This window comes from Haliotis rufescens, unplaced genomic scaffold (genome assembly GCF_023055435.1).
Source record: "Haliotis rufescens isolate VD_foot unplaced genomic scaffold, xgHalRufe1.0.p SCAF_56, whole genome shotgun sequence".
NCBI lineage: Eukaryota > Metazoa > Mollusca > Gastropoda > Lepetellida > Haliotidae > Haliotis > Haliotis rufescens.
In genome coordinates, this window is record NW_025964290.1 from 2,808,443 (window position 1) to 2,824,186 (window position 15,744).

Below are 15,744 nucleotides of genomic sequence, written 5' to 3' on the forward strand. Positions count from 1 at the left end.
TCTGTAGATTGTCATCACCAAATCGTTGGTTTCAATGAACAGGTAAGCATCGCCTTGGGTCTTTTTTCAGCATGAAGCAGACACGCCGTGTTTGAATATATTTTCACTGCCTTTCAGAGCTGTGTCTTCGGTTGGAACCACATTCAGTATCGACTACTTCCAAGTAATATTTATTTTATATACATGCATACATACATATTGAGTTAGTTCTGATTGGAACACGGAACAATGCCCTGTTTTAACCATACATAACTTGTCGCCAACAACTGATCAACATAAGGAAGTAATGGCCATGACACATTGATAATCTTTCACCAACCACCACCCCACCCTATACGAACATGGCAATGAGGCACACATTCACTCAGTCAATGACAGGTGCGCGTCGGTTCCGATTTTGAACTACAGAGCGTTCATTTCATAAATCGGAAATCCATTATGTGGTAAGTAAGATACCTAATTATATTTTTGAATATTAATGACCAAGCTATGACCTTTCAGGTGAACATATACACATGCTGAATCGTTGTTTAGTCTGAAACGGCATGATGGGTGAAGCTGAGGTATCTTGGCAGGAGCCAAGGTATGAGGGCCGAGGTCAAGCTATCAAGGCATAGGTCAAGGTATGAGGGCATAGGTCAAGATATGAAGGCGTAGGTCAAGGTATGAGGGCGTAGGTCAAGGTATGAGGGCGTAGGTCAAGGTATGAGGGCGTAGGTCAAGGTATCAAGACATAGGTCAAGGTATGAGGGCGTAGGTCAAGGTATCAAGACATAGGTCAAGGTATGAGGGCGTAGGTCAAGGTATCAAGACATAGGTCAAGGTATGAGGGCGTAGGTCAAGGTATCAAGACATAGGTCAAGGTATGAGGGCGTAGGTCAAGGTATCAAGACATAGGTCAAGGTATGAGGGCATAGGGTAAGGTATGAGGGCATAGGTCAAGGTATGAGGGCATAGGTCAAGGTATGAGGGCATAGGTCAAGGTATGAGGGCATAGGTCAAGGTATCAAGGCATAGGGTAAGGTATGAGGGCATAGGTCAAGGTATGAGGGCATAGGTCAAGGTATGAGGGCATAGGTCAAGGTATGAGGGCATAGGTCAAGGTATCAAGGCATAGGGTAAGGTATGAGGGCATAGGTCAAGGTATGAGGGCATAGGTCAAGGTATCAAGGCAAAGGTCAAGGTATGAGGGCTTAGGTCAAGGTATGAGGGCATAGGTCAAGGTATGAGGGCATAGGTCAAGGTATCAAGGCATAGGGTAAGGTATGAGGACATAGGTCAAGGTATGAGGGCATAGGTCAAGGTATGAGGGCATAGGTCAAGGTATGAGGGCATAGGTCAAGGTATGAGGGCATAGGTCAAGGTATCAAGGCATAGGGTAAGGTATGAGGGCATAGGTCAAGGTATGAGGGCATAGGTCAAGGTATCAAGGCAAAGGTCAAGGTATGAGGGCTTAGGTCAAGGTATGAGGGCATAGGTCAAGGTATGAGGGCATAGGTCAAGGTATCAAGGCATAGGGTAAGGTATGAGGACATAGGTCAAGGTATGAGGGCATAGGTCAAGGTATCAAGGCATAGGTCAAGGTATGAGGGCTTAGGTCAGGGTATCAAGGCATAGGTCAAGGTATCAAGGCATAGGTCAAGGTATGAGGGCATAGGTCAAGGTATCAAGGGATAGGTCAAGGTATCAAGGCATAGGTCAAGGTATCAAGGCATATGTCAAGGTATCAAGCAATAGGTCAAGGTATCAAGGCATAGGTCAAGGTATCAAGGCATAGGTCAAGGTATCAGGTGTAGGTCAAGGTATCAGGGCATAGGCCATGGTATGAGGGCATAGGTCAAGGTATCAAGGCATAGGTCAAGGTATGAGGACATAGGTCAAGGTATCAAGGCATTGGGTAAGGTATGAGGGCATAGGTCAAGGTATCAAGGCATAGGTCAAGGTATCAAGGCATAGGTCAAGGTATCAAGGCAAAGGTCAAGGTATCAAGGCATAGGTCAAGGTATCAAGGCATAGGTCAAGGTATCAAGGCATAGGTCAAGGTATGAGGGCATAGGCCAAGGTATCAAGGGATAGGTCAAGGTATCAAGGCATAGGTCAAGGTATCAAGGCATAGGGTGAGGTATGAGGGCATAGGTCAAGGTATCAAGGCATAGGTCAAGGTATCAAGGCATAGGTCAAGGTATCAAGGCATCGGTCAAGGTATCAAGGCAAAGGTCAAGGTATCAAGGCATAGGTCAAGGTATCAAGGCATAGGTCAAGGTATCAAGGCATAGGTCAAGGTATCAAGGCATAGGTCAAGGCATGAGGGCATAGGCCAAGGTATCAAGGCATATGTCAAGGTATCAAGGCATCGGTCAAGGTATCAAGGCATAGGTCAAGGTATCAAGCAATTGGTCAAGGTATCAAGGCATAGGTCAAGGTATCAAGGCATAGGTCAAGGTATCAGGGTGTAGGTCAAGGTATCAGGGCATAGGTCAAGGTATCAGGAAATAGGCCAAGGTATGAGGACATAGGTCAAGGTATCAAGGCATAGGCCAAGGTATGAGGGCAGAGGTCAAGCTATCAAGGCATAGGTCAAGCTCTCAAGGCATAGGTCAAGGTAATAAGAAAGTTATTATCACAATTGCCGCATTTGTTGGGTTCGTTGTGACAGTTTCTGCCCTACACCCGGCTATTGCCCCACAACCTCCCTTTAAACGCCGCCTTGAGGAGGTCCTTCTCCTGCCTGAACCCCTGTAGGATAGCCCTGTTTTCCTGGGCCCGGCGGGACAGGTAGGGGAGGGTGTCGGTCACGGTGCCGTACGGGATGGACTTGTAGACTGGGTACCCGTCATAACCTGCAATCGATGTTGGAGTCAGTCAGGGAGAATGTATGCATTGTAGAAATATTCACGGCGAAACTCTTATCGAGGCGGACTCGTGAAGATCCGGGGTAGATGCACATAACAATGTCTACCGATTACCCTCTAGAATATTGTGTACGTTCGACATCAAAACAATAGCTTATCAAGCGTGATCAAATCTATTTCAGAACACACATAATTTAGTAAAACACATACTAAACACCGTGTCAGAACCACACAATCTTCGGTCATCTAATGAGGCGTCTCTCAGACTCTCTTGTACAAATCCGTGAACATCCGGGTTAGAATAAGTCTTCAGCAACCATGCTTGCCGTAAAAGGTGACTATGCTTGTCGTAAGAGGCGACTAACGGGATCGAGTGGTCAGGCTCGCTGACTTGGTCGATGCATGTCATTGTATCTCAATTGCGTGGATCGATGCTCACGATATCAATCACTGGATTGTCTGGTGCAGACTTGATTATTGAAAGACCGCCGTCATATAGCTGGAATATTGCTGAGTGCGGCGTTAAACAACAAACAAACAAACTTACCGAGGCGACATGAGATGTGATCCCCCATGCCGAAAATCTGTCCGAAGAAGACACTTTTAGTTCCGAGATCAATATTGTAGTGCTTCAACCTGAAACATTGTACACATCACGAGTCTAAAACAACAGTTGAATTCAAAATATGATCAAAATCATATTGGTAGACATATTTTGTATTTGACAAAAATTGAAAAACGAACCCGGTGCTGGCTTGTTTTATTAAATAACTAAACAGCTTTTGGACGATGGTACACCTGTCAGACGAACAGTATTTAATGTGTTTCAGAGTATTTGGGTTTCATTCCAAAGTATTATCTGTAGTTTGTCATCGCGGGTTTCACTGAACAGGTAAGCATCGCCTCGGGTCTTCCTTCAGCATGAAGCAGACACGCCGTTTTCAATGTATTTTCACTGCCTTTCAGAGCTGTGTCTTCGTCTGGAACCACATTCAGTATCGGCTACTTCCAAGTAATATATATTTTATATACATACGTATTGAATTAGTTCTGACTGGAACACGGAACAGGTATTTAGCTACATTACCCAATTTGATTGATTTACAGCCTTTGAATAACGAATACGTCTCGCACTTGGCTGCCTTATTTAGGGCCGACCGTTTTCTATTGTGGGCCCTGGGATTTCATAAAAATCTAAAAATTGTCCAAGAAAATTCTTGAAACAATAATTAAGTCCCGGACTGTTGATAAAAAAAAGAAGTCATTGTTGCAAGACAATTTCTTTTTTTGACTCATTAAATATACTTCTGAATTTGCAGGTGTAGCTGAAAATTCATGATCCAAAAAAGGACCTCTGAGGTTCGCGTATGTCATCCCCGTGATGAATCACACCTCGGCACCGTCGTCTCATACTCCCAATAAGTGTCTGGATGGTTGCCAAGGGAAGATTGTACCACTCATCAGTAAGAACATTGCTGAGTTCTTGTAGAGTTGCCGGAAGGACGGGGCGTCGCGAGAAGGCGACCTGCAGCTTGTTTCACATGTGTTCTGGTCTGGTGCTGGTTGGACCCTCCATGCGGACAATGGTCTAAGTAGGCAGCAACAACCCTGGCCGGTCGTGCGTTATCATCCATGAGGATGAAGTCCGGACCGATGGCACCAGCATACGGTGTCACGAACACATCCATATTCAGAATGTCATCCCTGTAGCACACACCTGTCATCGTGCCCGCTGTAGGACATAAAGATCGGTCCTTCCAGCTCTACTGATCCCTACCCAAATCATGATTGAGCCCCTTCCAGAGCGGCCATCTTTCTCCTTATCTCCGCCGCACTCGATTCAACAGCGGAAACGTACTAGGGCCCAGTCCTAGTCTTTCCAATTGACGTGATCTTCAGCCCAATCCAAACGTGCCTGCCTGGGATGGTGGGATGCCCTACGTGTGTCCATCATACGACCACGACAAGGACCAGCTGCTTGAGGTGACGTCATCAACATCACAACACGCGAGGTCAAACCACGCGCACCTGTCCAGACGTCAAAGTAACAGCGGCGGGAAATAACAGACCGTCTATCAGCCTATAGAACTAAACCTTGCAATGCTTGCCTCATTTTCTTAGGGTGCCATCTTTATGTTAGCTTACGAAGGGTTAATACACATTGAATGACTGACCTATGCGAGTAAAGTATTATGATGTGCGACAACAAGGTTTGAGCATATACATGCACAGCGCTAACCTATCAGTGTTTCATTAATACTTCAGATCGAAAACCACTCGAACACTGAACTCAATGCTGCTTCACACAACAACGTCGCTGACGCCGAAGCGTTACAATGCTGCACGTCCGGTTCCAATTTAGCGCGGTTAAAATCGTGGCACCAAATGCGAAATAAATTTTTAAAAAAAATCTACACGTAACCTTGCTCTACGTTTAAAACACATCGTGTTTATCTCCTTAATCAGCAACTATCTATTCTGTCCCGTGTGTATGAATGGCCGGCCTGTTTAGATTTCACCACGTCATATTTAGGAGATAGGAGATTTAGGAGTTTTGAAAATCGAGGTAGTCTAAATGTAGATTTGATACCTCTTATTTTCATTTGGAACCGAGCATTAGAGGTATCTAATGTACAGTTTGACTACATCAAAGCTGAAAACACATTACCTGTATCGCCATCCTACCGTGACGACACGAGCCAAACAGGGGTGGCAGGAAGTATCAAACATTCCAAAATATTATTCAGGTTCAAGATGACTAATTTATATTCTTGATAAGTTAAAAGTAATGGTTACAAAATTAAAACATTTTTTTCAAAAAGAATAAATGGAATAACCCGCCATTTATATATACAAAGTTTCATCTCAACATGTTGCATATTTGCACTGGAAAGCAACAACATTCGCTGAATTACTATTCAAATAACGTATTAAATCACAATGTTTTAGTTATTTTGAAGTTCTACTTCTGTACCATTAACGGTAAGCATGGGTTGCTGAAGACTTATTCTAACCCGGATGTTCACGGGTTTGTACAAGAGAGTCTGAGAGACACCTCATTAGATGGCCGGAGATTGTGTGGTTCTGACACGGTGTTTAGTATGTGTTTTACTAAATTATGTGTGTTCTGAAATAGATTTGATCATACTTGATAAGCTATTGTTTTGATGTCGAACGTATACAATATTCCAGAGGGTAGTCGGTAGACATTGTTATGTGCATCGACGCGAAGCCTATCGACAGGTCGATGTTTTAATACGCATGTTTTTTGTGCAAAAAGGCATGTTAGTTTTGAGGTATAGAATGGAATCAGATACTGATTTAAATCGTATTTTGACCAATCGGAATCAAGCATACTTCAGGGGAATGTTTGATATGACATTTTTCACGTCACAATTCACCCCGTTCGAACTTGGATTTACGACACAGTCAGATGGTAACACACACGCACGCACGCACGCATGCACGCACGCACGCACGCACGCAATGCGTAATGATAAACTTGCAACATGAGTCACTCGTAGGGTGTACGGAGTTTTTCGGACTGAACGTTCGTGTTTACACCTCGACCTTCGTAAAATTCCGTAAAATTCAATACGGACGCTAGTAACATATGTAACTAATTCTATCTAAATTTGTACCTTTCCTTGGCCAGTTTTACAGTCTGTATGTTATGTGTAGCGATGATGATGCGAGTCTTCTTGGAATCTTTGCTGATCCTCGACAACAACAGCTCCATTGAGTCGTGGTACATGTTGCTGGTGTCGTCAAAGGTGTCGTTGATTGGGTCAGGGTAGCCCTGAGTTCTTGCCAACATCCGCTCCTTCTCCATGTACGCTCCCCGCACGATCTTGGCGCCAAAACACACCCCGTATTTGTCGACGAGGTCGAGGTCCCGCCGTAGACGTTGTGATGTAGACTAGGACGACGCAAAAGGAAGAGTTGATAGAACAGATAGACCACTATAAAAAACACTCTGGGCCCACTTGGCTTCCTTGCTGAAGTGACGTCACTGCCTTCATCGCCCCAATCTCTAACTTAGCACAGAATCTTTCTACCGAATAATCTCCAAATACATATATTTTAATTCATCGAAAATGAAATTGGATAAGGATCCTTATTGAAAGTTTACAATAGATGAAACATAGTGTACGTGACTAAGGAAGGGATTCGTTCATATATTTTACAAATATATTTTTTATTTTTTATTAGTAGCCAATCGGAGATGCAGAATTGCATTGAGTGAGTGAGTTAAAATTTAACGTCACATCGGCAATATTTCAGCCATATAGTGACGAGCAGAATTGCATCGAAGTGAGTAAGTTGGGTTTACGCGCTTTTAACAGTATACCAGTTATATTACGGAGGAAAGCCCTTAGTGATGCAGGTCTCAGACCTTACCACTTTGGTGAAACCCACGAGCACGGGTACGGTGCTGACAAACCTAGAAACATAATCGGGGCCGACCGTTATTCGAACCCACAATTGTAGGGTTCTCGCGTGCCCAAGGGACACAACTCTGCAGGGCAAATTGCGGCACCGAAGACGACTTGGCCATCCGTGCCCACCAGAATGGCTCTGTAAAATACTACACCTTAGCAGGCTTTCCTAACGGGACGATCCTTAGCCCCCAGTGCATTCGTCTCCACTCGCCCCTTTCCGTAACATGCAAGAAGACTCGTGCCCCTATCGATGAATGTTATGTGCGAAAATACGACAAACCAATCAGAATGCGCGTATGATTTCGAGTTCTTTGTCAAATAATCCCTCAGAAATAATTTTTGATTTTACATATGTCTTGCATCTAAAAATATACCCAAGACACAGTTAAATGTGTTCAATCATACTGTATAATTCCGCACGTCTCGATGTGCTTTAAATTGCATCTGAAATATATATAATATATGGGGAAATGTATCTGAACCATTACGCAACGAGTTGACAATTGTTTTAGGTATGCCCGTTTTCGCTAAGACGGAACCCGGTCGCAAAAATCGACACGAGAGGGACACGAGTCGCTATTCGGCTTGTCCCGGAATAACACGAGTTGGTCGCGAATGCCCCCAGTACTGACAACAGAGAAACGGATGAGGGGATGCTGTGACTTCAGCTTCCATACTGTTAGGAATGCGTCAAAACAATAATCAAAGTAAAGATGGAAACATACAATCTTATCCCGCGTGAGTGAGTATTGTTTTACGCCGCGTTTACCAATACTCCAGCAATACCACGGCGGCGAACACCAGAAACGGGCTTCACACAATTAACCCTTGTGGTGAATCAGCGTGACGGGCTAACCCTTTCACCACCATGCTACCCCTCGCCCCGCCCACCTTGAGGTAGTTCTGGTAGGTGTAGAAGATGAGGGTTGTGTTGACGTTGTAGTTGAGCATCATGGCGAGGGTGGCGAGGTTGAGGGCGTGGTTGACATACGTATACTCAGCGTCCACCATCACAATCACATCCTTCTTCACGGCCAGCTGTAGGCAAGTTGCTATGGTTACTAGATAGTTATAGTGCATGATATAAAATTTATAGTTTTTATTTTATTGTTCGCAGCCACGTTCAATATTACATATATATGGCGGTCTGTAAATAATCGAGTCTGGACCAGCTAAACCAGTGATTGATATTCTGAGCAACATTGCTACTACTACTACTACTACTACTACTACTACCACCACCACCACCACCACTACCACCACCACCACCACCACCACTACTACTACTACTACTACTATACTACTACTACTACTACTACTACTACTACTACTACTACTATTTTTAAAACAACTGCTAGTGTGTAATCTTATGTTAAATAAAACTGTTCTCTGACACTTTTGTTCAGCAATGCGCGTTTTACCTGTCCAATGGCTTTAAGTCTCGCGAGACTTTTCGAGAACTGACTCAGTTCTGCCTCAGACAGATGCAGAGTGGCCAGCTGTAAACACATAGAGAAACAGAAATAGTTATTGTTAAAGTTTATTTTTTGTCTCCTTTATAACTGTTAACAAAAGATATTAAACAGAATTTGTGGTTTACTGGTTTCAAAATCGCTTACCGTTTCACCCGTTTCCATAGCAACGGCAACTGCCTTCACAAGTTCTGGGTTTGTGGACGGTTCTGGAAACACTTTGCTGAGACTTACCTGTAACCAATACACATATAAAGTTACTTTTTTGTAATTGTATTTTTCCTAATTTATAATTTGAAGCAAGCTACTGTTTTAGCAGCCAAACGGACATCCTTCGTTTGAAGACGACAGCCCATAATGTATATGCCCCCGTTCCCTCTTTCAAAGCAAATGATAAGAAATTACAGGACAATTACTGATAAACATTTTAGTCGCATGCAACGTGTGCCACACAGAGAAATCCTCTAGATATTTAAACTTTCAAATGGATTTCCGACATAGGTACAATGTGTGAAGCCCACTTCTGGTGTCCCCCGCCGTGATATTGCTGGAATATTGCTAAAAGCAGCGTAAAACCATACTCACTCACTCACACTCACTCAAGGTTCAAATGAATAAAAATGAAATCTTTCCGATACTAAAGATAACAAGTATTCCGTAAATTGAGTATTAACAACACAAATATCTGATTCAAACTAGTTCGTTTGGGTCCATTTGAGTGAGTGAGTGAGTGAGTTGGGTTTAACGCCGCTTTTAACAGTATTACAGTTATATCGCGACGTGTCAGCTTAATGTGGGAGAAAAGCCCGAAGTGATGCAGGTTTCAGACGTTTACCACTTCAGTGAAACCCACGAGCACGGGTATGGTGCTGACAAACCTAGAAACATAATCGGGGCGAACTGGGATTCGAACCCACAATCATAGGTTTCTGGCATGCCCAAGGGACGCAACTCTGCACAGCGAATCGCGGGGCCTTAGACGACTGGTCCACCCGTGCCCCCCCCATTTTGAACCTTTGGACGAAGGATATAAACAATTAATAATGTGAACTCAAAGAGGAGGTCGCTGTTCAAATGTATTGATGACTTTGGGGATTGGCCAGTCTCCCAACTGTACTCAACAAACCACTGGTGAAGACAGAAAAACGACGCCACGTTATATTATCTTCCCTTTGAAACGCTCCCCTCTAATGGGTAACAACACCAGACATTTCATCATAACGTTACTCAGAAAGCCTTCAGCCTACATCTTCAGGCCTATTGAACACAGAACGCTTAAATCTTCCAAAAAATAGGGAGGGTCTACTTTGACCTTTGAGCCTTTGAGGAACCGGTGAAACACATACGCAGAGATTTGCCGGAAGGACGCTTGTCATGCGTATATGCATCATGGGGATTTTCGCTTTCACTTCCGCCGCCATGTTGATGCAGTTGAGAATGACTTGCAGATTGTCGTCATAACATTGTTGATCGATCTTGCTGAAACAGTCAATATATATGCATTTGCAATTATTGATAAAGAAATGTATGTGCTTGTCATATTAGTGTGTGTTTTTTGTGAGTTGGGACTGTTTAGTTTTGATGGAAGACGCAGGAGACTTGCTACATGTGTCCGATCATCCCGTCTGGTACAGGGTACTCCATGTGTTGACATTCTGAACACAAACTTAAGCACATTCTTTGACCAATGATATAACGCGTTTGTGTGTAGGATATAAACGTGTTTATTACCAAACAAGATTCAGAACCAAACCTGGGAATATACCATGAACTGCGTTTAAAACGAACACGCTTATAACGAACTAAAGTATGTAACTAACTATTTTTGGGCCCCGTCTGTTTGCTGTATATATGCTTATAACGAACTACGGTTATAACGAACTAAAATTAGTCCTTTTGATTTCGTTATAATCTTAGTTTACTGTACTTCATTGTGGCATTTCATGGTTACCTCCCTTTACAGAGTCAACGGGTAGTATGTCACTGTGGTTAGTTTCTCGTGGCCATGTTAAAGGTAGAAACACGTTTACATTATGAGCATGTCACCATGGTTACTACCATTCTTGTCACTAGGCGACCCATGTATAAGTTACCAGTCGTTCACGTCCTCTTCAATAGGCACAGACAAAAGGGGTCCAATTCCAGCTTTCTGTTGCCTGGATACACATTCCAGGATTTCCGATCTGCTCGTTCCCGCCACAAACTGGCCGTAGAAGACTGGTCTCATGAGTGCGGAGAACAACCTCGTCCCCAGGAGGCGCTGTCCCAGGCTCATCAGCTGACGTGGAAATAAAGTGCATTTACCCGGTCTGTCTTTAACCCTCAACCGACAGACATGCTTCGTCACAACTTGTCTCTTTCGTCACCGTTCGCCCGCACAATTCATCGCGCAATTGAACAAGTCATCACTCGTCTATACGACACGCATTTACTCACGTTACCGCTCGCCTGCACACGTCACATCGCCACTTGAGACGTCATAACTCGTCTGCACGTGTTACCGCACTACTGTACACGTCACATCTCACCCGGAGACGTCATAACTCGTCTGCACACGTTACCGCACTACTGCACACGTCACATCGCGCCTGGAGACGTCATAACTCGTCTGCACAAGTTACCGCACTACTGCACACGACAAATCAGAACTAGAGACGCCTTAGGTCGTCTGCACACGTTACCGCACGCCTGCGCAAGTCACATCGAACCTAGATACGCCATAACTCGTCTGCACACGTAACCGCACGCCTGCACAAGTCACATCGCGCCTGATGACGTCATAGCTCGTGTGCGTATATTACCGCTCTACTGCACACGTCACATCGCGCCTAGAGACGTCATAACTCGTCTGCACACGTTACCGCACTACTGCACACGTCACATCTCACCCGGAGACGTCATAACACATCTGCACACGTTACCGCTCTACTAGGGCGCGTTGCAAGCCACGAATCGCTTAAAGAAATCAAATTAATCGCTCATCCCGGGGTCTGCAGTAGTTCGAAGCGCTTGCGCACTCTTCCAAAATGGCGGCGCAACTACCGCTTGGTTGACTTGACGTAATGAAGAACGTAACAGAAGAGGCTCTATGACGAGCTGATGAAATTTATGACTACTTTGAAGATGTGGAGCAGACTGAGGATGATGGGGTGTTAGCTACCTTTGCTCATTTTCTCGTTGACCCAGTCAAGAATTTCTTGTTCCGCTTCCAAAGTCAGCCGCCATTTTGGTTTGAGAACGAAGCGAACTCAGCCAGCGTTTATTCCGCTTGCAAGCGGCTGAAAGTTAGCGCACTGTTGTAAGGCGAATCGCTGTACATCGCTTGCAAACGATTCGCGCTTTGCAACGCACCCTGCACACGTCACATCGCGCCTAGAGACGTCATAACTCGTCTGTAACGTTACCGCTCTACTGCCTGCACTACTCGCTATGTCCCTGTTCCAACAAAAGTTCTAAGCGTTACGGCTATCGTAAGTCTATGTTAGAGTATGGGAGCTACAACCGTCTTAGTCCTAAGATCGATTTGTGGAACGAGACCACAGATATTTATCATAACAGAATGGAGATATGTTACACTGGAGACCAGGATGCGAACGTTCGTGTACTATTTGAAGCCCATATTGCTGGAATAATGCCACAGACGTCGTAACGCCTCTTTCATATATCATGTTAAAAGGCATTCAATAGCAGAATCCCCTAGTGCCAGCCCTCACAAGGACTTATGAGAACTATTATCCACAAGTTGTTTAAAGAAAATACGTCGTGACGAGGACCGACTCATAAACAGTGAGTTAATGCCTATTCACGTAAGGTAATGATTGTACTGACGGAATGAAACATTACGTGCGTGTCCACTCATTAACTCTGTTCTGCGTGCTCTGAATCCAGTTCACAGTGGCTGAAACTGGATTAAACTGGATGCGTGGCATGGCAGTCCAAGATCTCTGAAGCCGACAAAACTGGAAACAGAGTGCACTTGTCCTTAAGCACGTGACTGGTGGCCCAGTCGTCCATAACTGTACAGAGTTACGTCCCTTAGCCGTGAACGCTATCAATGACCTTGGGTGTTCGAATGTCCGATTCTCTCAGGATGAATCTCGGTGTGTCGACATGCGCGTGGAATTGTAAACGCCTGAAACCATCATTGCCCCTCACTTCAAGCATACGTAATTGAGAAATATGACAATCTACTGATTCCGGAAGTAGAATAGGCAAGGCCCGGATGACGGAGTTGATTCTACATCGAGGATCAACAGATTCGAGTGATTCATCGACCATGTTATGGTGGATATACAATTACTCTATAATTTTGCATAATGACATATAGTTGCGTGAGTTTTACATGTTAAAATGTACGTTCTGAATGGCCAGTGAATTACTGGCTCATAGTCAACTGCAACAACAGGGTGACTGCATCAAACTGGTTTAAACGATTTGATATGACTGGGGCACTGCTCAGAGCGGCGCTAGATCGATCTCCCTCACTCACTCACTCACTCACTCACTCAGTCACTCACCTAGATCAACTGGATGATTGTCTTTCCATCTGATTACTCCGAGTGAGAGTAATGTATAGCGTGTCCGTTTATTTTACTTAGAACAAAACTCATATTGAAGTGAGTGAGTATGGTTTTACTCCGCCCTTAGCAACACTCCAGCAATATCACGGCGGGGTACACCAGAAATGGGCTTCACTCAATGTACTCATGTTGGGTTTCGGTGTGACGAGTGAATGCTTTAACCACTAGCCTACCCCACCGCCCTTTGTCGTAAAAGAGAATATTTGTTTCAAACAGAACAGAAAATGTTTTCAGTGAACGTTTCAAAACATGTTTTTTTCTCTGAAAGGAGGAACCAGACATGCATATTTAACCACAGAAAACATGTCTAATTATTATTATGCCACCACAGTAAAGTATTGATGTAAATACAAAACGTTAACGCCAGAGAGTAAACAGCCACCATTATCTGCTGAAGCAGTTTCATCTGGCCAAAAGGGCAAAAGAGCGATAATAACTATATGAATGGATCACTGAATATCAGTGATGACACCAGGTCTTCGTGTTAAACAATTATAAAGATGCAACCCTACGCCAACCTACCGTCACCGAGTTATCCACAAGACGGTTCCAGGAGCACATTTTCAGAACAACCAGGGCACGAAACAACTCCCATGTTGTTTTGTGTTTGAACAACACACACGGGTCCCCAAACATCATCGACAAATTGTCCTTATCGACATGCTGCGCAGCTGCTGCAGGCGACGTGATCCGCCCAACGTCCTCGTTGCCAGATTGCCGATAGATGTGTGACGCTATCCCCGATTTCGTAGATGCACAACGAGATGGATTGGTAACATGACGCAGAGGAAGCATACCTAATCCATGAGGCAGAGGAAGCATGCATATTCTATGGCGAAGAGGAAGCAAACCTGTCAGGTGAGAAAATGTAAAACATATTACGGACTTCCGCAGAGAACCAGCCATGGCGACTGCGTATTTACAAACAGACGACACACAAACTCTTCAGAGTATTTATGCTACCACATTTATTGTGACCAGTCCAAGCCTGTCAGCGTCGGTAAGACGTGACATTAACGGAGATGTGGACATTATCTTCCCAGTAACGATGACCTGCATGATAAACTGTGTTCAAAATGAGTTTAGATCCTGAACACGTCCCTTTTTCCTGGAGCCTAAATATTGTGATTGAGATGTGAATATATAAACATTATTGTATCTTTATTGTTAAATGTGTAAGTTAAGACAGCTTCTGAAAAAAAGAAACATTTCCTAAATATTTCCCTGTTGTATTTTTGATGGTTATATGACAGTGCACAAATTATATCATAATTATCCCGTAAACTGTAAGAAGTTTTGCAGGTATATACCAGTATATTTTTGCCAACCTCGTTTTCACGTAATTCAATGTTTTGATATCAACAACGTGCCTGTCAAAACGATCTTGCTTATTTTTTCAAGAGTTTTCCATCACCGTAACTTTTGATGAATTCATCATTCTAAACATACAGTTACGCAAATTAACCATCAGATACAGATTAATCATATCTCCGTTCTTCAACAAACAGATCACAATCCCCTTGGCAGCTCGATGTTTATCCATATTTGTGTGAATTTGTGATCAGGGCTGAGCTACGCCCGCCATTTTAACTTTGTGACAGCAAGCTCAGGTCACAATGAAGTTACTGAATTTGGCTAAAGCTTAGCATTTTGCTTTATAAAGTTTATTTAACCTAATTACGTACAGAGGAACCCAGAATTGTATTTGATGGTATGTAAAGACGTGTATTAAATTTGCTGTTAATTCATACATCGGGAACTATGTAATCTTCGCTGATGTATTCATGCGCAGCATTTAGCATCATTATTCACGAACATGTTTCTCATAAATGTGACATCCAGGGCTACGGTCAAACCATACTGGTGGCCAATTAGGATTATTAAACGTCTCATGTATCAGATGAATTCCAATGGCCTCCTGACATTTGTAATCTTCATCTTTGAATTGTCCAAAGTAATTCCCAGTCGATGTTGCTTGTTGTTATTATGTCCTCTTGGCAGGCAGCAAGGACGTAGCTTCGACGTAGCAGGACGTAATTGTTTATCTTGTGATTTTGGAAGGCAATAAGTGAATCAATTCGACGTAATTGATTGATTGGTATAAATGCTCATTTTTATACCAAATTACCTCCTGAGATGGTTTGCCTTCCTCTTTATTTCAGTGATTTTACGTTGTGTAAGTAGATCCATCAAAGGAATAAGGACGTAAAGAGACGTAATTTCTCGTAATTTGATTGGTCAAAAACAGACATGAGTTCCATACTGGGTCATTCTGACTTTAGCAGTCTACAGTTGAGTTTCAATCCGTGGGCGGATAATTCAGCCCAAAAGTTCCCCTTGACCTTGCATAATTCGTTTCTATAAATAGATTGCATTTTTGAAAACAGACACAAATTGC

At 43.6% G+C, this 15,744-nt stretch overlaps 1 protein-coding gene across 1 annotated transcript; it reads right to left on the reverse strand.

Moving 5' to 3' along the window:
• Nucleotides 1–162: 162 nt before the first annotated feature.
• LOC124141689 (hydroxyproline dehydrogenase-like) lies at nucleotides 163–14,283 on the reverse strand. Its single transcript, XM_046509737.2, has 9 exons — nucleotides 13,869–14,283; nucleotides 10,860–11,044; nucleotides 10,113–10,245; nucleotides 8,914–9,000; nucleotides 8,716–8,793; nucleotides 8,186–8,332; nucleotides 6,494–6,771; nucleotides 3,400–3,488; nucleotides 163–2,840 (listed from the first exon to the last, which is right to left on the reverse strand). Exons 1-9 carry the CDS (start codon nucleotides 14,250–14,252, stop codon nucleotides 2,665–2,667), a joined length of 1,557 nt encoding a protein of 518 aa, XP_046365693.2. The 5' UTR covers nucleotides 14,253–14,283; the 3' UTR covers nucleotides 163–2,664.
• Nucleotides 14,284–15,744: the final 1,461 nt, after the last annotated feature.

Excerpts from the sequence above, each read along its gene's own strand:
- LOC124141689 (XM_046509737.2), bottom strand. The coding sequence starts at position 14,252 with ATGGCTGGTTCTCTGCGGAAGTCCGTAATATGTTTTACATTTTCTCAC. Across the intron at positions 8,333-8,715 it reads GACTTAAAGCCATTGGACAG|CTGGCCGTGAAGAAGGATGT; the intron begins GTAAAACGCGCA and ends ACTTGCCTACAG. Across the intron at positions 3,489-6,493 it reads GTAAAACTGGCCAAGGAAAG|GTTGAAGCACTACAATATTG; the intron begins GTACAAATTTAG and ends ACAATGTTTCAG.